The sequence below is a fragment of the Capricornis sumatraensis genome, chromosome 20 (genome assembly GCF_032405125.1).
Source record: "Capricornis sumatraensis isolate serow.1 chromosome 20, serow.2, whole genome shotgun sequence".
In the NCBI taxonomy this organism is placed as follows: domain Eukaryota; kingdom Metazoa; phylum Chordata; class Mammalia; order Artiodactyla; family Bovidae; genus Capricornis; species Capricornis sumatraensis.
This window is the reverse complement of record NC_091088.1, coordinates 21,475,001-21,497,938: the sequence shown is the minus strand read 5'-3', so window position 1 is coordinate 21,497,938 and position 22,938 is coordinate 21,475,001. Positions and strand designations below refer to the sequence as shown.

Genomic DNA, 22,938 nt, shown 5'->3' with positions numbered 1-22,938 from the left:
GTTTATAATGAATAGTGAATTAGTGTAGTATAAATCCTCAAACTTTATTCTTCTTTACCAATATCGTTTTGGCCATTCTAGGTCCTTAACATTATCTGTAAATTTCAGGATCAGTTTTTCAATTTCTCAGGGAAAAAGTCTCCTGAGATTTTGATTGACATTACATTGAATCTGTAAATCAATATGGTGATAATTACCATCTTAATATCAAATTTCCTGCCCAATATCAAGTCTTCTGCTCATAACTGCTATGTGTGTGTATGTGTCCCTTTTTTTAAATTTAGGTCTTTAATTTTCTCAGCAGTATATTATGGTTTTCAGTTTACAGGTCTTGTGCATCTTATATCACTTTCCTAAGTATTGCATTTTTTATTGCTTTCTCATTCATACATTTGTCCTGAAACTGATGATTGTTGTTTGCTAGTGTATAGAAATACAGTTGACCTTTGTATATTGATCTTGTATTCTGCCACCTAGTTAGCTCAGTGCTTATTATTTCTAGTAGTTTTTTTGTAGATATTAATAGGATGTTATAAATAGGTGGTGCTTATTATTTCTAGCAGTTTTTTTGTAGATATTAATAGGATGTTATAAATAGGTGGTGAGAAAATTTATGAAATTTTTTTTCTTTCTTTCCAATCTTTTTGCTTTTTATTCATTTTTCTCACCATTTGCAATAGCTAGAATGTAATACAATGTTGAATAGATGTGGTAAGGGTAGATATCTTTGTCTTGGAGGAACAATGCTGCTAGAACAGCATTCAGTCTTGAACTGTTAGTATGATGCTCATTGTACGTTTTCTGTGGATGCCTTTTATCACACTGAGAAAGTTCCTTCTGTTCCTAGTTTGCATTGGGAATGGATATTGGATTTTGTTAAATATTTTTCTACCTTTATTGAAATGATCATGTGGTTTTCCTTTTTTTGTTTATTAATCTGCTGAATTAAACTGATTTATTTTAAAATATTAAAGCAAGTTTGCATTCCTGCAATATATCCTACTTAATCATGATTTTTTTATCTTTTTACTCTATCTGTAGTCCTCACTTGAGAGATACCCAGTTCACTGAAACATGAACATGTCAGAATCATGTCATATCTTTTCATGGTTCCTTAGATATCATAAAGCAGAGACATGATTTCAGAATGCATGAATTTGAGTGAACTCTGTATCGGGCAAAGCATAATCTGAATCTACTGTTGAATTTGATTTTCTAGAATTTTGTTAAAATTTTTTATATCTGTGTTCATGAAGAATATTGGTCTATAGTTCTCTTACAGTATCTTGGTATTGATGTATATAATGTGGCTTCATGGACTATTTTCTCAAGAATTTGTGTAGAACTGTTATTATTTCTTCTCTAAATTTTTGGTAGAATTCATCATTCAAACCATTTTTACCTGAAGGTTTTCAGGGTTTTTTAGAAGACTTAAAACTGCAATTCAGATTTCCTTATCTTCTGAATTAGCATTGGTTGCTTGTGGCTTCCAAGGAATTTGTTCATTTCATCTAACTTACCTATTATATTGGCATGAAATTTTCATAACATTCCTTTATTATCCCTTTAATATCAGTAAAATCTGTTGTGATGTTACGTGTCTCATTTTTGTTATTTGTAATTTCTGTCTTCTCTCTTTTTTAAAAAACTAACCATTCTAATTGAAAGTTTATCAGTTTTAAAACTGTTCTTCCCAAAGAAACTGACTTTTGTTTTTGTTGATTTTTAGTTTTTCTGTTCTTTACTTCATTGCTTTCCTCTTTGTTACTATTTCCTTTCTTCTACTTTTTTAAAATTTTATTTGCTCTTATATGGCCAGTTTCTTAGGATCATTGATTTGAAATCTTTCTTCTTTTCTAATAAAGTGTTTAGTGCTATAAATTTCCCCTTAATACTGCTTTAATGACATACTACAGATCTTGCTGTGCTGTCTTTATTTTCATTCACTTCAAAGTACTTTGTGATTTCTCTTCTGCTTTCTTCTGTTGCTCATAGTTATTTAGTGGTGTTAAATTTCCAAATATTTGGAGATTTTCCAGATATCTTTTATTGATTTCTTTTTTTCCTACTCTTACAGTTTTATGAGACATAACTGACATATACTGACATTATGTAAGGTTAAGGTTTATGGCATTATTTGATAAATGTATGTGTTGGAAAATGTTTACTACATTGAGTTAGTTCAGTTCAGTCACTCAGTTGTGTCCAACTATGCAACTCCATGGACTGCAGCACGCCAGGCTTCCTCGTCCATCACCTACTCCTGGAGCTTAATCAAACTCATGTCCATCAAGTCAGTGATGCCATACAACCATCTCATCCTCTGTTCTCCCCTTCTCCTCCCTCCATCAGTCTTTCAAAGCATCAGGATTTTTTCCAGTGAGTCAGTTCTTCACATCAGGTGGCCAAAGTATTGGAGTTTCAGCTTCAACATCAGTCCTTCCAGTGAATATTCAGGACTGATTTCCTTGTGGATGGACTGGTTTGATCTCCTTGCAGTCCAAGGGACTCTCAAGAGCCTTCTCCAACACCACAGTTCAAAAGCATCAATTCTTCAGTGCTCAGCTATCTTTATAGTATAACTCTCACATCCGTACATGACCACTGGAAAAACCAAAGCTTTGACTAGATGGACCTTTGTGGACAAAGTAATGTCTCTGCTTTTTAATATGCTGTCTAGGTTGGTCATAACTTTCCTTCCAAGGAATAAGTGTCTTTTCATTTCATGGCTGCAATCACAATCTGCAGTGATTTTGGAGCCCAAAAAAATATTCTCACTGTTTCCATTGTTTCCCCATCTATTCACCATGAAGTGATGGGACCAGATGCCATGATCTTAGTTTTCTGAATGTTGAGTTTCAAGCCAACTTTTTCACTCTCCTCTTTCACTTTCATCAAGAAACTCATTCGTTCTTCACTTTGTACCATAAGGGTAGTGTCATCTGCATGTCTGAAGTTACTGATATTTCTCCCAGAAATCTTGATTCCAGCTTGTGCTTCATCCAGCCTGGCATTTCGCATGATATACTCTGCATGTAAGTTAAATAAGCAGGGTGAAAATATACAGCCTTGACATACTCCTTTTCCGATTTGGAACCAGTCTGTTGTTCCATGTCCAGTTCTAACTGTTTCTTCTTGACCTACATACAGATTTCTCAGGAGTCAGGGAAGGTAGTCTGTTGTTCCCATGTCTTGAAGGATTTTCCCCAGTTTGTTGTGATCCACACAAAGGCTTTGGCATAGGCAATAAAGCAGTAGTACATATTTTTCTGGAACTCTTTTTTTGATGATTCAAAGGATGTTGGCAATCTGATCTCTGGTTCCTCTGCCTTTTCTAAATCCAGCTTGACATCTGAAAGTTCACATACTATTGAAGCCTGGCTTGGAGAATTTTGAGCATTATTTTGCTCGTGAGAGATGAGTGCAATTGTGCGATAGTTGGAACATCCTTTGGCATTGCCATTCTTTGGGCTTGGAATGAAAACTAACCTTTTGCAATCCTGTGGCCACTGCTGAGTTTTCCAAATTTCCAAATATCCTGGCATATTGAGTGCAGCACTTTCACAGCATCATCTTTTAGGATTTGAAATACTTCAGCTGGAATTCCTTCACCTCTAATAGCTTTGTTCGTAGTGATGCTTCCTCAGGCCCATTTGACTTGGCATTCCAGGATGTCTGGCCCTAGTTGAATGATCACACCATTTGGTTATCTGGGTCATGAAGATCTTTTTTGTATAGTTCTTCTGTGTATTCTTGCCACCTCTAATATCTTCTGCTTCTCTTAGATCCATACCATTTCTGTCCGTTATTGTGCCCATCTTTGCATGAAATGTTCCCTTGGTGTCTAATTTTCTTGAAGAGATCTCTAGTCTTTCCCAGTCTGTTGTTTTCCTCTATTTCTTTGCATTGATCACTTCAGAAAGCTTTCTTATCTCTCCTTGCTATTCTTTGAAATTCTGCATCTAAATGGGTATATCTTTCCTTTTCTCCTTTGCCTTCCACTTTTCTTCTTTTCACAGCTATTTGTAAGGCCTCCTCAAGACAACCATTTTGCCTTTTTGCATTTCTTTTTCTTGGGGATGGTCTTGATCATGCCTTCCTGTACAGTATCACAAAGTTCCATCTGTAGTTCTTCAGGCTCTGTCAGATCTAATCCTGTGAATCTGTTTGTCACTTCCACTGTATAATCATAAGGGATTTGATTTAGGTCAAACCTGAATGATCTAGTGATTTTCCCTACTTTCTTCAATTTAAGTCTGAATTTTGCAATAATATATTATCTCACATAATTGCCATTTTCTTCTTAATATGGTTAAAACAGTAACTAATAGCAGCTTTCTTGATGGCTCAGTAGTAAAGAATCTACCTGCAATGCAGGAGATCTGGGTTTGATCCCAGGTTGGGAAGATCTCCTGGAGGAGGGGCAATTGACTCCAGTATTCTTGCCTGGTGAATTCCCATGGACAGAGGAGCCTGGCAGGCTACAGTCCATGGGGTCTCAAAGAGTTGGACATGACTGAGCAACTAAGCACAGCACAGCACATAGTATTATTAACTGTAGTCACCGTGCTATACGTTGGATCCCCTGAACTTAATCATCTTATAACTGAAAGTTGGTGCCCTTTGACCAACATCTCCCCATTTCCCCCACCCTTCAGCCACTGGCAACCACCATTCCACTCTCTGTTTCTGTAAGTTCATACCGCATATAAGCAATATCATACAGTATTTGTCTTTCTGCATCTGATTTATTTCATTTAGCATAATGTCCTCTAGGTTCATCCATGTTGTCACAATGGCAGAATTTTCTTCTGTTCTTTAAGGCTTAATATTCCAGTATATGTGTATACCACATTTGCTGTATTCATTCCTCCATTAATGGACACTTAGATTGTTTTCTTATCTTGACTGTTTTTGCTGCAACAAACATGTGAGTTCAGCTCTCTTTGAGTTCTTGATATCAATTATTTTCAATATATATCCAGAAGTGGGATTACTATATGGTAGTTCAGTTTTTAGTTTTTTGAGGAAACTTTGTATTTTACATCTGCTTATGTCATTAACAGCATATTGAAAAGCAGAGACATTGCTTTGCCGACAAATGTCCATATAGTCAAAGCTATGCACATGACTATTTTTCCAGTAGTCATGTATGTATGTGAGAGTTGGACCATACGGAAGGCTGAGTGCTGAAGAACTGATGTTTTTGAACTGTGGTGTTGGAGAAGACTCTTGAGAGTCCCTTGGACTTCAAGGAGATCAAACCAATCAATCCTAAAGGAAGTCAGTCCTGAATATTCATTGGAGGGACTGATGCTGAAGCTGAAGCTCTAATACTTTGGGCACCTGATGCGAAGACCTGACCGTTAAAAGAGACCCTGATGCTGGGAAAGACTGAAGGCAGGAGGAGAAGGGGATGACAGGACAGAATGGTTGCATGGCATCACCAACTCAATGGACATGTGTTTGAGCAAGCTCCAGGAGATGGTGAAGGACAGGGAAGCCTGGTGTACTGCAGACCATGAGGTTGAAAAGAATAGGACACAACTGAGCAACTGAACAACAAAATATCATTAACAGGCCTTCAAGGTGGCTCATGGTAAAGAATCCACCTACCAGTACAGGAGACACAGGAGATGAGGGTTCGTTCCCTGGGTTGGAAAGATCCCCTGGACAAGGAAATGATCACTCACTCCAATATTCTTGCCTGGGAAATTCCATGGGTAGTGGAGCCTGGCAGGCTACAGTCCATGGGGGTGCAAAGAGTCAGATACGACTTAGCGACAAACAACAATATCTTAACACTACACTGTGTTTTAAATTATCAGTTATCTTTAAAGAGACTTAAATAACAGAAAAATCTTTTCAATTTGCCTGCAAATTTCACATTTTCACTGCTCTTCATTCATTTTTTTAAATGCACATACTCCTCTGGTGTTTTTTTCTATCTCCCTGATAGATTTTTCTTTAACATTTATTATAGTACATAAGAAAAATATTGGCATAAATGAATATATATGTATTATTATAGGGCTTCCCTGGTAGCTTAGACAGTAACGAATTTGCCTGCAATGCTGAAGACCCAGTTTTGATCCCTGAGTTGGGAAGATCCCCTGGAGATGATGGCAATCCACTCCAGTAGTCTTACCTAAAGAATTCCACAGACAGGAGCCTGTTAGGCTACAGTCCATGGTGTAACACAGAGTCGGGCACGACTAAGTGACTAACACTTTCACTTTCATGTATTATTAATCATTTAGTTAAAGAAACCATGCATTAAAAAGCAAAATAAAAGGCTGGGGTGACATGTTTGGAACATATCAGAGTAATAACATCACATATAATAATAACAGCAGATATTGAAAGTGTTCTTTGCTATGCTCTGGGCACTATGTTAAACCATAAACCATTTATCATTTATTTTCTCCTTTAATCCTTACAACAGCCATTTTAGGTAGTGTACTATTTTTACCCTCATTTTACAAGTAAAAATATGAGAATCCCAGGTAGGGGCCAATGCTCTTAACAATCAGAGATCTAAATACCAATAATTTTAAAAAGTGCCAGTTCTTGAAATATGAATAGATAATAAACATAAAGGTAATACTCAGCATCTCTCATAATCAGGAAAGTGAGATAATTTTTCAGTTACCCAATTGGCAAAAATAAGCAGTGTTACTAATATTGTTAGGATAAGAAAGATATACTTGTATACTACTAGAAGTATAAATTGGTACATTTTTTAGAACACCATTTAGCTTTACCTGTTGATATTTAAAATATGCATATCCTTTGACTAGATGACTTTATTTGGAAACCCTTATACAAATTCTCAATGAAAAATAGTGTGTGTGTGTGTGTGTGTGTGTGTGTGTAATGGGGAACAGTTGAAAACAACCTGATTATCAGTAGCAGGGTATTAAAACCGAATGACAATTTAGCTATATAATGGAGTAAGCATTGAAAAGGACACACATGTGGAGAAACAGGCAGCTAGATGCGCTGCTGCTGAGGAATAGAAATTGGTACAACTTCTCTGGGGAGAATTCTCAAAATAGACATTACAAGTCCTCATTCAGATTGTATCCCTTTTCCCCATGTGTATGCTATATTATTGAGTAGAAAGAAAAATATTGCAGAATCATGCATATGGTAGAACTCAATTGGGGTTGGTTTTTGTTGTTGTTGTTGTTGTTGTTGAAGGATATATGTACTTAAATTTTCTATGTTCCCAGAAGAAGGTTTGGAAAGATGATCACTAAATTGTCAACAGTGATTATCCCTGGAAAGAAAAGATCTCAACTTTTTTAATGTCTCTATTGCTTGAATTTTATAATAACTTTTGCAATAGGTTTTTGTTTTTTTTTAAATTTATATTGGTTGTAATTGTGTAATTGCCAAAATACATAGAGCAATTGACTCAAAGAAGCAAGACCATTTCCCCTCAAGGGTTTCCAAACCTATTGAATCAGTATTGTGTCTTCCTGGGCTTAAATGGAATTTTATTTTTATAGATGAGGGGCTCTACGTATAGGGCTCAGTAGAGCTTAAAAGAACTGAAATTTTTCAGACCGCATGTTGCTGAATAGAAGATAAACCTGTTTAGTGAGCATTTAGCCAAGAACTGTGATATGTAGCATTTATAATCTTAGCAAATTCATATCAGAAGTTAAAATGACATATTAAATTATTCAACTGCAATTAGAGTTTTTGTTGCAGGTTACATTGTGTATTTGAAACTATGGCTAGAGTTGTAATATAATAATGAAATCCTTGCATCCCCATTTTGAAAAGGGAAACCAGAGGCAAGTGCTCACTCAGAATGTTGCCAGTGTGATGCGTTGGTCACAGAAGATTGTAGAAAGGCTGCACTGGCTCTGCAGTGGTTAAGACTCAGTGCTTTCACTGCCATGGGCCCAGGTTCAATCCCTGGTCAGAAATCTAAGATCCCACAAGCTGCATGGTGTATCCAGAAAGAGAAAAGAAAAGTCACCTTTATCACTGGTTCTCATGTTTTAATATTATTTAATAACAAAATAGAGTAGTCTTCATTTCTGTGAAATAGATAGTAAAATTGTTTAGCTAGAAAGGTAGGATGGGTAAATACCTGTATTAGGCTGGTGCAAAAGTAATTGCAGTTTTGCATTGTTGAACTTTGCCATTTGATGGTGGAATATATTCTTAAATAAATGTGGTTATGTTATACATCATTCTAATGTGCATTTCTTGCTTTATGTATTTTGCTAATGAAATATTGCTGTTTATTTTATATGTATTTTAGGCTAGGGAAATGAGCAAAAAGCAAATTGGAGCGATTTTCTTATTTGAGTTCAAAATGGGTCGTAAAGCAGCAGAGACAACTCGCAACATCAACAATGCATTTGGCCCAGGAACTGCTAATGAACACACAATGCACTGGTGGTTTGAGAAGTTTTGCAAAGGAGATGAGGAGTGCAGTGCCTGGCCATTGAAAGTTGGCAATGACCAACTGAGAGGATCATCAATGTTGATCCTCTTTAAACTACACAAGAAGTTGCTGAAGGACTCAACATTGACCATTCTATGATCGTTTGGCATTTGAAGCAAATTGAAAAGGTGAAAAAGCTTGATAAGTGGGTGCCTCATGAGCTGGCCCCAAACCAAAAAATTGTTTTCAGGTGTCATCTTCTCTTACTCTAGGCAACAGCAACAAACTTTCTCGATCAGATTATGAAGTGTGATGAAAAACAGATTTTATACACCAGCCAATGTCCACCAGCTCAATAGCTAGACTGAGAAGAAGCCCCAAAGCACTTCTCAAAGCCAAACTTGCACTGAAAAGAGGGTCATGGTCACTGTTTGGTGGTCTGCTGCCAATCTGATCCACTACAGCTTTCTGAGTTTCAGCAAAACCGTTACACCTGAGAAGTTTGCTCAGCAAATTGATGAGATGCACCAGAAAATGCAACACTGCAGCCAGCATTGGTCAACAGAAAGGGCTCAATTCTCCACGACAATGACTGACCACACGTTGCACAACCAGTGCTTCAGAAGTTGAACTAATATGAAGTTTTTTCACATCTGCCACATTCACTTGACCTCTCGCCAGTCGACTACCACTTCAAGCATCTTGACAACCTTTTGCAGGGAAAATGCTTCTACAAACAGCAGGAGGCAGAAAAGGCTTTCCAAGAATTTGTCAGTTCCCAAAGCGCTGATTTTTAATTTTTTTTTAATTTTTATTTTTACTTTATTTTACTTTACAATACTGTATTGGTTTTGCCATACATTGACATGAATCCACCACGGGTGTACATGCGATCCCAAACATGAACCCCCCTCCCACTTCCCTCCCCACAACATCCCTCTGGGTCATCCCCGTGCACCAGCCCCAAGCATGCTGTATCCTGCATCAGACATAGACTGGCGATTCGATTCTTACATGATAGTATACATGTTTCAATGCCATTCTCCCAAATCATCCCACCCTCTCCCTCTCCCACTGAGTCCAAAAGTCCACTATACACATCTGTGTCTTTTTTGCTGTCTTGCATACAGGGTCATCATTGCCATCTTTCTAAATTCCATATATATGTGTTAGTATACTGTATTGGTGTTTTTCTTTCTGGCTTACTTCACTCTGTATAATCGGCTCCAGTTTCATCCATCTCATCAGAACTGATTCAAATGTATTCTTTTTAACGGCTGAATAATACTCCATTGTGTATATGTACCACAGCTTTCTTATCCATTCATCTGCTGATGGACATCTAGGTTGTTTCCATGTCCTGGCTATTATAAACAGTGCTGCGATGAACATTGGGGTACATGTGTCTCTTTCAATTCTGGTTTCCTCAGTGTGTATGCCCAGCAGTGGGATTGCTGGGTCATATGGCAGTTCTATTTGCAATTTTTTAAGGAATCTCCACACTGTTCTCCAAAGTGGCTATACTACTTTGCATTCCCACCAACAGTGTAGGAGGGTTCCCTTTTCTCCACACCCTCTCCAGCATTTATTGCTTGCAGATTTTTGGATCGCAGCCATTCTGACTGGTGTGAAGTGGTACCTCATTGTGGTTTTGATTTGCATTTCTCTAATAATGAGTGATGTTGAGCATCTTTTCATGTGTTTGTTAGCCATCCGTATGTCTTCTTTGGAGAAATGTCTATTTAGTTCTTTGGCCCATTTTTTGATTGGGTCATTTATTTTTCTGGAATTGAGCTGCATAAGTTGCTTGTATATTTTTGAGATTAGTTGTTTGTCAGTTGCTTCATTTGCTATTATTTTCTCCCATTCAGAAGGCTGTCTTTTGACCTTGCTTATAGTTTCCTTTGTTGTGCAGAAGCTTTTAATTTTAATTAGATCCCATTTGTTTATTTTTGCTTTTATTTCCAGAATTCTGGGAGGTGGGTCATAGAGGATCCTGCTGTGATTTATGTCGGAGAGTGATTTGCCTATGTTCTCCTCTAAGAGTTTTATAGTTTCTGGTCTTACATTTAGATCTTTAATCCATTTGAGTTTATTTTTGTGTGCGGTGTTAGAAAGTGATCTAGTTTCATTCTTTTACAAGTGGTTGACCAGTTTTCCCAGCACCACTTGTTAAAGAGATTGTCTTTACTCCATTGTATATTCTTGACTCCTTTGTCAAAGATAAAGTGTCCATATGTGTGTGGATTTATCTCTGGGCTTTCTGTTTTGTTCCATTGATCTATATTTCTGTCTTTGTGCCAGTACCATACTGTCTTGATGACTGTGGCTTTGTAGTAGAGCCTGAAGTCAGGCAAGTTGATTCCTCCAGTTCCATTCTTCTTTCTCAAGATTGCTTTGGCTATTTGAGGTTTTTTGTATTTCCATACAAATCTTGAAATTATTTGTTCTAGTTCTGTGAAAAATATGGCTGGTAGCTTGATAGGGATTGCCTTGAATTTGTAAATTGCTTTGGGTAGTATACTCATTTTCACTATATTGATTCTTCTGATCCATGAACATGGTATATTTCTCCATCTATTAGTGTCCTCTTTGATTTCTTTCATCAGTGTTTTATAGTTTTCTATATATAGGTCTTTAGTTTCTTTAGGTAGATACATTCCTAAGTATTTTATTCTTTTCGTTGCAATGGTGAATGGAATTGTTTCCTTAATTTCTTTTTCTACGTTCTCATTATTAGTGTATAGGAATGCAAGGGATTTCTGTGTTGATTTTATATCCTGCAACTTTACTATATTCATTGATTAGCTCTAGTAATTTTCTGGTGGAGTCTTTAGGGTTTTCTATGTAGAGGATCATGTCATCTGCCAACAGTGAGAGTTTTACTTCTTCTTTTCCAATTTGGATTCCTTTTATTTCTTTTTCTGCTCTGATTGCTGTGGCCAAAACTTCAGAACTATGTTGAATAGTAGCAGTGAAAGTGGGCACCCTTGTCTTGTTCCTGACTTTAGGGGAAATGCTTTCAGTTTTTCACCATTGAGGATAATGTTTGCTGTGGGTTTGTCATATATAGCTTTTATTACGTTGAGGTATGTTCCTTCTATTCCTGCTTTCTGAAGAGTTTTTATCATAAATGGATGTTGAATTTTGTCAAAGGCCTTCTCTGCATCTATTGAGATAATCATATGGCTTTTATTTTTCAATTTGTTACATTGATTGATTTTGCGGATATTGAAGAATCCTTGCATCCCTGGGATAAAGCCCACTTGGTCATGGTGTATGATCTTTTTAATGTGTTGTTGGATTCCGAATGCTAGAATTTTGTTGAGGATTTTTGCATCTATGTTCATCAGTGATATTGGCCTGTAGTTTTCTTTTTTTGTAGTATCTTTGTCAGGTTTTGGTATTAGGGTGATGGTGGCCTCATAGAATGAGTTTGGAAGTTTACCTTCCTCTGCAATTTTCTGGAAGAGTTTGAGTAGGATAGGTGTTAGCTCTTCTTTAAATTTTTGGTAGAATTCAGCTGTGAAGCCGTCTGGACCTGGGCTTTTGTTTGCTGGAAGATTTCTGATTACAGTTTCAATTTCTTTGCTTGTAATGGGTCTGCTAGGATTTTCTGTTTATTCCTGGTTCAGTTTTGGAATATTGTACTTTTCTAAGAATTTGTCCATTTCTTCCACATTGTCCATTTTATTGGCATATAATTGCTGAATAGTAGTCTCTTATGATCCTTTGTATTTCTGTGTTGTCTGTTGTGATCTCTCCATTTTCATTTCTAATTTTATTGATTTGATTTTTCTCTCTTTGCTTCTTGATGAGTCTGGCTAATGGTTTGTCAATTTTATTTATCCTTTTGAAGAACCAGCTTTTGGCTTTGTTGATTTTTGCTATGGTCTCTTTTGTTTCTTTTGCATTTATTTCTGCCCTAATTTTTAAGATTTCTTTCCTTCTACTAACTCTGGGGTTCTCCATTTCTTCCTTTTCTAGTTGCTTTAGGTGTAGAGTTCGGTTATTTATTTGACTTTTTTCTTGTTTCTTCAGGTATGCCTGTATTGCTATAAACTTTCCTCTTAGCACTGCTTTTATAGTGTCCCACAGGTTTGGGGTTGTTGTGTTTTCATTTTCATTAGTTTCTATGCATATTTTGATTTCTTTTTTGATTTCTTCTATGATTTGTTGGTTATTCAGAAGTGTGTTGTTCAACCTCCATATGTTGGAATTTTTAATAGTTTTTCTCCTGTAATTGAGATCTAGTCTTAATGCATTATGGTCAGAAAAGATGCCAAAGCGCTGATTTTTGTGCTACAGAAGTAAGCAAACTTATTTCTTGTTGGCAAAAATGTTTTGATTGAAATGGCTCCTGTTTTTATTAATAAAGATGTGTTTGAGCCTAATTATAATGATTTAAAATCCAGAGTCCAAAACTACTATTACTTTTGCACCTAACCTAACATTACAAAATAGAATTTTAAAATCACTTATTAGATAGGAGACAGAGTAGAAATTATTTTTCCTTCTAGTGGAAGAACATTATTATATGTTAGGTCTTGATCAAAGCCACCTCAAAATTTTCCATGTAAATGTTATAATCTGTAAGTTTAAACTATTTGTGTTAAAATTTTTTAACTAGGAAAATAATGTGAAGCCAGTCATATATTAAGTATATCAAATGAATATTTTGCTTGTGTTTCATTACTTTCTTGAACACTAAAAAATTTACCTTTCTTACAATAGAACTTTCTTTTCTAAAATGCTCAAACCCAAAGTAATACCCCAAATAATATTTTCACATGAAAAAAGAAATCTGTCTTGATAGTTTTATTTAAAATAATTATTAGAGAAAATTGAACAGTAATAAAATTTAAGCCTTTTAGCTTATTGTTTTCTATGTAACATAAAGGGACATGAAGGAATGTAAATATTAGAAATTGTCTAATACAGAAGTATAATCTATTTACTAAAGTTACTTCTGTATTTAGAGAAAATATTTTTACATGGCATGGTGTTGCACTACATAAATAAGAGTGGTGATAGTATAAACAGTTTTACTAATATTGAACTGGATGGCAGAAATTGTTCTAAGTGCTTTGCAGTCAGTATTTCATTTGTTTTTTATAACAATTCTGTAAGTGTTTATTGCTCAGCTTACAAATAAGAATCTGAGTCTTCAAGAGGTGAAATAACTTTTTTTAAGGTCACATAACTGCTAAATGACAGAAACATAATTTGAATCCAGGTAATCTGATTCGAAAATCCAAATTTATAAGCACATTGCCTATAGAGTAAGATTTTCAAAAGGGAGGACTTCATAGCTATGCAAAATACAATATTTTTTTTTTCTATCTTTTATCTGAGAGGTGCTCAGCCTACTATCCATCTGGGAAGCTAAAATTCTATCACTGTAGACTTACTGCTTTGGGTTTGTAAGACTTAGGGATGTCAAGAATCTCCAGTTAAAATGCAAATATTCACCTGAGGAATTATACACATCTAAAGGGATTATGGTGACTGCAGCCATGAAATTAAAAGATGCTTACTCCTTGGAAGAAAAGTTATGACCAACCTAGATAGCATATTCAAAAGCAGAAACATTACTTTGCCAACAAAGGTCTGTCTAGTCAAAGCTATGGTTTTTCCAGTGGTCATGTATGAATGCTAGATGGACTGTGAAGAAGGCTGAGCACCGAAGAATTGATGCTTTTGAACTGTGGTGTTGGAGAAGACTCTTGAGAGTCCCTTGGACTGCAAGGAGATCCAACCAGTCCATTCTAAAGGAGATCAGCCCTGGGATTTCTTTGGAAGGAATGATGCTAAAGCTGAAACTCCAGTACTTTGGCCACCTCATGCGAAGAGTTGACTCATTGGAAAAGACTGATCCTGGGAGGGATTGGGGGCAGGAGGAGAAGGGGACAACAGAGGATGAGATGGCTGGATGGCATCACCGACTTGATGGACATGAGTTTGAGTGAACTCCAGGAGATAGTGATGGACAGGAAGGCCTGGCGTGCTGCAATTCATGGGGTCGCAAAGAGTTGGACACGACTTAGCAACTGAGCTACTACTAAAGGGATTATGACAGTGTCCAGGAACTCAGAAATGAAACATGGGTTCACTGGCTGTGGAGCAGCAAAGGAGAGCAGAGAGATAGACTTGGGAACCAAAAAAGAAGAGAGAGAGGCCAACAACTGACTAACCTGAGGACTTTTGCCAAAAAGGCTGAAAACGGATAGCCAACAACTTAATCTTTTTATGGTTTGGGACAGCAATTATTAAGACATTGAGTTTTTTTCATATTTCTTTAGTATAGACCATTTACCATCTCTTTGATTCTAGGAAATACAGCACAGTGATGCTAGTCAGCATTGATATGTTTTATTATTAACTAAATACCTCTCCTTTGTCTCACAGCAATCAGCAGGCCTTTTTACTGGAGAATGTCCCTTGTACTAATGCAAGCTGTGAGGGGGCGCATCGTATGTTCAAAGTCTACTGGGAGCTGATGGACCTAAACCAAATCAGAGATGCAGTGGTTGCCACCTTCTTTGACATTTATGAAGATGTGAGTTCAGAGCTCTTCTGTGTGTTTGGAATCTAATTGCCTTCTACCTTGTCTCACTTTCACATCACCCTATTTAACCAGACAATAGATGAGATAATGAAAGCAAACGAGTTAATTAAAGAAAACCCCTTTTAATGTTAAATAACAGAAAAAACAAATTAATTGATACCACTGGCTGATCAGAACAGTGAAATATGAAAGCATCTTTATCTCATTTTATGCCTGTTTAGATGAAACCACTAGAGAATTATGCTCATGGCAATTGTGCATGTGCCCAAGTAGAGAAAACAACAGCCGACAGATGACAGACCCTTAACCCTGAGCAGGATCACAGAAGAATGAGTTCAGTGTGCTCTCTCTCTTAACCTTGTGAGCTAGAGGTGGCATCTATTGCCCCAGATTCTTATGACTGTCCTCAGTTCCAGGTGGCCTGGTAAAGGCACACAGGGTCCTGGTTTTCTTCTTTCTAATGTCAAAAGCCAGTTTTGGGGGGGAAAAGTAAATTCTGATAAAAATGCATTAAATTCCAGAGTTAATATGTCACAATATATCATTGTAAAATAACTTGATTATTTTAAAAAGTTAAATCTCCATCAGGACAATTATGTCCGACATTAACCCCGTTGGTTTTGTTTGGCTTTTGTAGGAGGCTGATCTTCAATTACAAGTATCTTCCAGGTCCTTGTTTCCCTCTGTCTCTCTGCTACCAACTCTTGTATTGATTCACTTTTTATAAGCAATTTCCAAGCATAAAAGTAATTGGGTAAAAATATAACAAGAGGAAAAATCAATAGAATTAACTGTAAATCAGCTTTTAATTTCTGTACATTAAAAAAACCATAAATGAAATTTAAAATTGCATCTAAACCTAGGAGATAAATTAGCTATGAAAGAGTTAAATGATTAACATTCTTAACATGCGTGTGTGCATGCTAAGTGGCTTCAGTCATGTCCAACTCTTTGTAACCCTGTGGACTGTAGCCTGACAGGCTCCTCTGTCCATTGGATTCTCCAGACAAGAATACTGGAGTCGGTGGCCATGGCTGCCTCCAGGGGATCTTCCCAACCCAGGAGTCAAACCCGTGTCTCTTATATCTCCTTCAATGGCAGACAGATTCTTTACTACTAGCACCACCTGGGAAGCTCACATTCATAACAGGCTGTGCTGTGCTTTGTTGCTCAGTCGTGTCCAACTCTTTGCCACCCCGTGGACCGTAGTCCGCCAGGCTCTTGTGTCCTTAGGGAGTCTTCAGGCAAGAAGACTGGAGTGGGTTGCCATGCCCTCCTCCAGGGTATCTTCCCAACCAGGGATCGAACCCAGGTCTCCAGCATAGTAGGTGGATTCTTTATCATCTGAGCCACCAGGGAAGCCCACATTCATAACGTAAAAAAGGTTTATTCAAACTGATACAAGTCACCAGAAACTCCCACTGGAAAAACATGATTAAGTCAATTTACAGAAAAAAAAAATGTGAGTAAAAAAAACCTAACGTGAAAGATGGATCCTCCTTGTAGCTCAGACAGTAAAGAATCCACTTCTAAAGAATTCTATTTAGAAAATAGAATCTATTTTCTAAATTCTTAACAATTGCAGTGCAGGAGCCCTAGGTTCGATCCCCAGGTTGGAAAGATCCCCTGGAGAAGGAAATGGCAATCCACTCCAGTATTTTTGCCTGGAGAATCTCATGGATAGAGGAGCTTGGTGGCCTACAGTTCGTGGGGTTGCAAAGAGTGAGACACGACTAGGTAACTAACACTAACTAACTAATGTGAAAAGATAGGATAAATGATTGACCTCATAAAGAGTTAGCAGAATGAAAGTTTAAATGAACACCTTTTTTACCCCCAATTAAATTAGCAAAGCTTTCCACTTGTTTAGGAAAAAAGATAAGAAGCAGCACAAATAAAAAGTTACCTTCTTTCTCTGATGATTGGAAACACTTCAGTAGTCCATGTCAAAAATTAATGCATGGGGCTTCCATAGTAGATTAATGGTAAAGAATCCTCTTGCCAATGCAGGAGACATAGGTTCTATCCCTGATCTGGGAAGATCCAACCTGCTGTGGAGCAACTAATCCCAAGTGCCACAACTACTGAGCCTGTGCTCTAGAGCCTGGGAGCCACAACTGCTGAAACCCACACAACCTAGAACCTGTGCTCAAGAGAAGCCACCACAATGAGAAGCCTGGACACCGCATGCAACTGGAGAGTGGTTGTGGTGTACAGGCTGCCTGCAGTGAGAGAAAAGCCCACATGGCAGCAGAGACCCAGCACCGTGAAGAATAGAGAAATAAGTTTTATTCTTAATTCATGCAGATATGCCTGGAAGGAAATACAGAAGAGTAACATTTTTCTTCAGAGATTTAAATTATAGGTGTTTTTTAAATTTTTATTTATATTTAATATTCTAGGTTTTATATTTTTAATAGTATTTTTATTTTAAATCTCAAGTTGAATAAGTAAGGTCTGTTTTTACATGATAAACATGTCATACATTTTCATCATTTTTTTTCAGTCAGTCCAGCAGTTTGTTCTTACCATTTTTATGTTTTTTCCAGGGAATCTTGGACATTGTAGTACTAAGCAAAGGGTATACAAAGAGTGATTTTGCCATCCATACCCTAAAAAATAACTTTGAAGCAGATGCTTATTTTGTTAAAGTCATTGGTGAGTATTTGTTTTATATGCTTCATTATTAAGTATTACCATCTGATTTTGTATTCTGTCAGTGCACATTTTCCAAAGAGTAAAACATGCTTCTGTGTAACAACTCTCCAAAGCACAGAGATCAACTTCAGTACAACACAACCACCATGTTCAAATTTTGCCAGCTGTCCCACCAGTGGCTTTTTCCTTTCTGATCCAGTCTGTTCAGGAATACTACTGTCACATCTGCTCCAGTCTGGAACAGTTCCTTTTCATGCCCTTAGCAGTTTTAAAGAATACAGGCCTACACATTCTTTGCAGAAACGTCACTACATGGAATTTGGCGGGACCTATGCTGTGGCCTTTCAAAGCATCATATCAAGAAACACATGATGTTGCCCTGTCCCACCACCATGATGATACCCTTGATCATCTGGTCTTCTTGAGGACGGCTAGTTTTCCCACCTTAAATTAACTTTTCCCCCTTTATAATTGATTAGTGTTTTGTGGAGAGGTGTTCTGATACTTAGTATACTTTCTGCATATCAAATTTTTACCAGTTTTAGAATCCATTGACAACTCCTGCCTAAATCAGCCTTCTATATGATTGTTGTCAACAAGTAGTTCTCTGTTTCCAATGCTCCTGCAATTTTTAGTTGGCATTCTACTCTACATCTGCTATCTCCTCCACCTAACACTTACGTTCATCATAGAGATCCTGAACATGTTATGTTAAGTGTGTGCCTAAGTATTTTATTTTCTTTGAGATGATTATAAATGTCACTGTGTTTTAAGTTTAGTTTCCATATACTTGTTTTTAGTGTATAGAAACACAGTTGATTTTTGTGTGTTGATCTTATATACTACAACCTTGCTCAACTCACTTATTAGTTCCGGGGGGATTTTTAAATTTTTATTCTGTGTAACTTTATTTTTTTCTGAACTTTTTATTTTGTATGGGGTATAGCTGATTAACAATGTTGTGATAGTTTCAAGTGAACAGCCAGGGGACTCAGCCATACATACACAAGTATCCATTCTCCTCCAAACCCCCCTCCTATCCAGGTTGCCATATAACATTGAACAGAGTTCCCTATACTATACAATAGGTCCTTGTTGGTTATCCATTTTGAATATAGCAGTGTGTACATGTCCATCCCAAACTCCCTGACTATCCCTTCCCCCACATCCTTCCCCCTGGCAACCATAAGTTCATTCTCTAAGTCTGTGAGTCTCTTTCTGTTTTGTAAGTAAGCTCATTTGTATCCTTTATTTTTAGAGTCCACATATAAGGAATGCCATTTGATATTTCTCCTTCTCTGTCTGACTTACTTCACTTAGCATGACAATCTCTAGGTCCCTCAATGTTGCTGCAGATGGCATTATTTCATTCTTTCCAATGGCCAAGTAATATTCCATTGTATATATCCACCACATCTTCTTTTTTTTCTTTTCACTTTTTTTTTTTAATTTTAAAATCTTTAATTCTTACATGTGTTCCCAAACATGAACCCCCCTCCCACCTCCCTCCCCATAACATCTCAGTGAGTCATCCCCATGCACCAACCCCAAGCATGCTGTATCCTGCGTCAGACATAGACTGGCAATTCAATTCTTACATGATAGAATACATGATAGAATGCCATTCTCCAAAATCATCCCACCCTCTCCCTCTCCCTCTGAGTCCAAAAGTCCGTTATACACAGCTGTGTCTTTTTTCCTGTCTTGCATACAGGGTCGTCATTGCCATCTTTCTAAATTCCATATATATGTGTTAGTATACTGTATTGGTGTTTTTCTTTCTGGCTTACTTCACTCTGTATAATCGGCTCCAGTTTCATCCATCTCAACAGAACTGATTCAAATGTATTCTTTTTAATGGCTGAGTAATACTCCATTGTGTATATGTACCACAGCTTTCTTATCCATTCATCTGCTGATGGACATCTAGGTTGTTTCCATGTCCTGGCTATTATAAACAGTGCTGCGATGAACATTGGGGTACATGTGTCTCTTTCAATTCTGGTTTCCTCGGTGTGTATGCCCAGCAGTGGGATTGCTGGGTCATAAGGTAGTTCTATATGCAATTTTTTAAGGAATCTCCACACTGTTCTCCATAGTGGCTGTACTAGTTTGCATTCCCACCAACAGTGTAGGAGGGTTCCCTTTTCTCCACACCCTCTCCAGCATTTATTGCTTGCAGATTTTTGGATCGCAGCCATTCTGACTGGTGTGAAGTGGTACCTCATTGTGGTTTTGATTTGCATTTCTCTGATAATGAGTGATGTTGAGCATCTTTTCATGTGTTTGTTAGCCATCCGTATGTCTTCTTTGGAGAAATGTCTATTTAGTTCTTTGGCCCATTTTTTGATTGGGTCATTTATTTTTCTGGAATTGAGCTGCATAAGTTGCTTGTATATTTTTGAGATTAGTTGTTTGTCAGTTGCTTCATTTGCTATTATTTTCTCCCATTCAGAAGGCTGTCTTTTCACCTTGCTTATAGTTTCCTTTGTTGTGCAGAAGCTTTTAATTTTAATTAGATCCCATTTGTTTATTTTTGCTTTTATTTCCAGAATTCTGGGAGGTGGATCATAGAGGATCCTGCTGTGATTTATGTCTGAGAGTGTTTTGCCTATGTTCTCCTCTAGGAGTTTTATAGTTTCTGGTCTTATATTTAGATCTTTAATCCATTTTGAGTTTATTTTTGTGTGCGGTGTTAGAAAGTGATCTAGTTTCATTCTTTTACAAGTGGTTGACCAGTTTTCCCAGCACCACTTGTTAAAGAGATTGTCTTTACTCCATTGTATATTCTTGCCTCCTTTGTCAAAGATAAGGTGTCCATATGTGTGTGGATTTATCTCTGGGCTTTCTATTTTGTTCCATTGATCTATATGTCTGTCTTTATGCCAGTACCATACTGTTTTGATGACTGTGGCTTTGTAGTATAGCCTGAAGTCAGGCAAGTTGATTCCTCCAGTTCCATTCTTCTTTCTCAAGATTGCTTTGGCAATTCGAGGTTTTTTGCATTTCCATACAAATCTTGAAATTATTTGTTCTAGTTCTGTGAAAAATATGGCTGGTAGCTTGATAGGGATTGCATTGAATTTGTAAATTGCTTTGGGTAGTATACTCATTTTCACTATATTGATTCTTCCAATCCATGAACATGGTATATTTCTCCATCTATTAGTGTCCTCTTTGATTTCTTTCATCAGTGTTTTATAGTTTTCTATATATAGGTCTTTAGTTTCTTTGGGTAGATATATTCCTAAGTATTTTATTCTTTTCGTTGCAATGGTGAATGGAATTGTTTCCTTAATTTCTTTTTCTACTTTCTCATTATTAGTGTATAGGAATGCAAGGGATTTCTGTGTGTTGATTTTATATCCTGCAACTTTACTATATTCATTGATGAGCTCTAGTAATTTTCTGGTGGAGTCTTTAGGGTTTTCCATGTAGAGGATCATGTCGTCTGCAAACAGTGAGAGTTTTACTTCTTCTTTTCCAATTTGGATTCCTTTGATTTCTTTTTATGCTCTGATTGCTGTGGCCAAAACTTCCAGAACTATGTTGAATAGTAGCGGTGAAAGTGGACACCCTTGTCTTGTTCCTGACTTTAGGGGAAATGCTTTCAATTTTTCACCATTGAGGATAATGTTTGCTGTGGGTTTGTCATATATCACCACATCTTCTTTATCCATTCTTCTGTCGATGGACATTTAGGTTGCTTCCATATCTTGGTTGCTGTAAACAGTGTTGCAGTGAACATTGGGGTGTGTATATATATCTCTTTTCAGATCATGTTTTTCTTTAGATATATGCCCAGGAGTGGAATTGCAGGGTCATCTGGTAACTCTGTTTTTAGTTTTTAAGGAACTTCCATACTGTTCTCCATAGTAGCTGTACCAATTTACAGTCCCACCAACAGTGTAGGAGGGTTCCCTTCTCTCCATACCCTCTCCACCATTTATTGTTTGTGGGTTTTTGATGATAGTCATTCTGGTAGATATGAGGTGATATCTTATTATAGTTTTGATTTGCATTTATCTGATAATCAGAAATGTTGAACATCTTCTCATGTGCCTCTTGGCCATCTATACGTCTTGTTGGGAGAAATGTCTATTTAGGGCTTCAGCGGCAGAAGGATAATTTTATCCTTCTGCCTGTGCCCTTACTGATTCCCACAACAGCACAGATCCATAGACTGCTCTTCAGACAGGAGACTTCCTGTGCTACAGAATTGGAGGGGTTCCCTAGCTCCCCTGAATCAGAACTAGCTCCTAGCTCTAATTTTTTTTCTCTTATTCCTGTCAGCTTTTAGAGCTTCTCATTCTGATTCTACTAATACTTAACACAAATTTCTAACAAACATATGTGAACCTATATTTCCTTGGATTGTTAAAATTTTAACAGTATCTTCACCTTTCACTTCCCAAATAAGATGAGACCTTTCAAAAGCTTTTGTCCCCTGCCTGCTTCCAGATTTTGTTGCAATAATGTGGAAATTTATTTCTGGATGATTGACTTAGTTTTACCTTTTTTTTTTTTTTTTTAAGGATAATTGCTTTACAGAATTTTGTTGTTTTCTGTCAAATATCAACATGAATCAGCCATAGGTGTACATATGCCCCCTCCCTCTTGAACCTCCCTCCCATCTCACTCCCCATCCCACCCCTGTAGGTTGATACAGAGCCCCTGTTTGAGTGCCCTGAGACTTACAGCAAATTCCCATTGGCTGTCTATTTAACATATGGTAATGTAAGTTTCCATGTTATTCTCTCCATACATCTCACCCTCTCCTCCCCTCTCCCCATGTCCATAGTCTTTCCCTATATCTGTTTCTACACTGCTGCCTTGCAAATAAATTCATCAGTACCATCTTTCTAGATTCCATATATATATATGTGTTAGTATGCAATATTTATCTTTCTCTGACTTACTTCACTCTGTATAATAGGCTCTGGGTTCATCCACCTCAGTAGAACTGACTCAAATGTGTTCCTTTTTTCAGGCTGAGTAATATTCCATTGTGTATATGTACCACAACTTCTTTATCCATTCATCTGTCAGTGGACATCTAGGTTGCTTCCATGTTCTAGCTATTGTAAATAATGCTGCAGTGAATATTGAGGTACATGTGTCTTTATCAACTTTGGTTTCCTCAGGGTATATGCCTAGGAGTGGGATCGCTGGGTCATATGGTGATTTTATTCCTAGTTTTTTAAGGAACCTCCAAACCGTCTTCCATAGTGGCAGTATCAATTTACATTCCCACCAACAGTGCAGGAGTGTTCCCTTCACACCCTCGCCAACATTTATTGTTTTT

At 37.1% G+C, this 22,938-nt stretch overlaps 1 protein-coding gene across 1 annotated transcript in view; it reads left to right on the top strand.

Annotated features, from left to right (window-relative positions):
• ITFG1 (integrin alpha FG-GAP repeat containing 1) overlaps positions 1-22,938 on the top strand; it is a 307,723-nt gene that overhangs the window by 206,789 nt on the left and 77,996 nt on the right. Inside the window, exons 11-12 of the mRNA XM_068991936.1 lie at positions 14,816-14,966; positions 17,525-17,633. Coding sequence (XP_068848037.1) covers positions 14,816-14,966; positions 17,525-17,633 — 260 coding nt within the window. The remainder of the gene's footprint in view (positions 1-14,815; positions 14,967-17,524; positions 17,634-22,938) is intronic.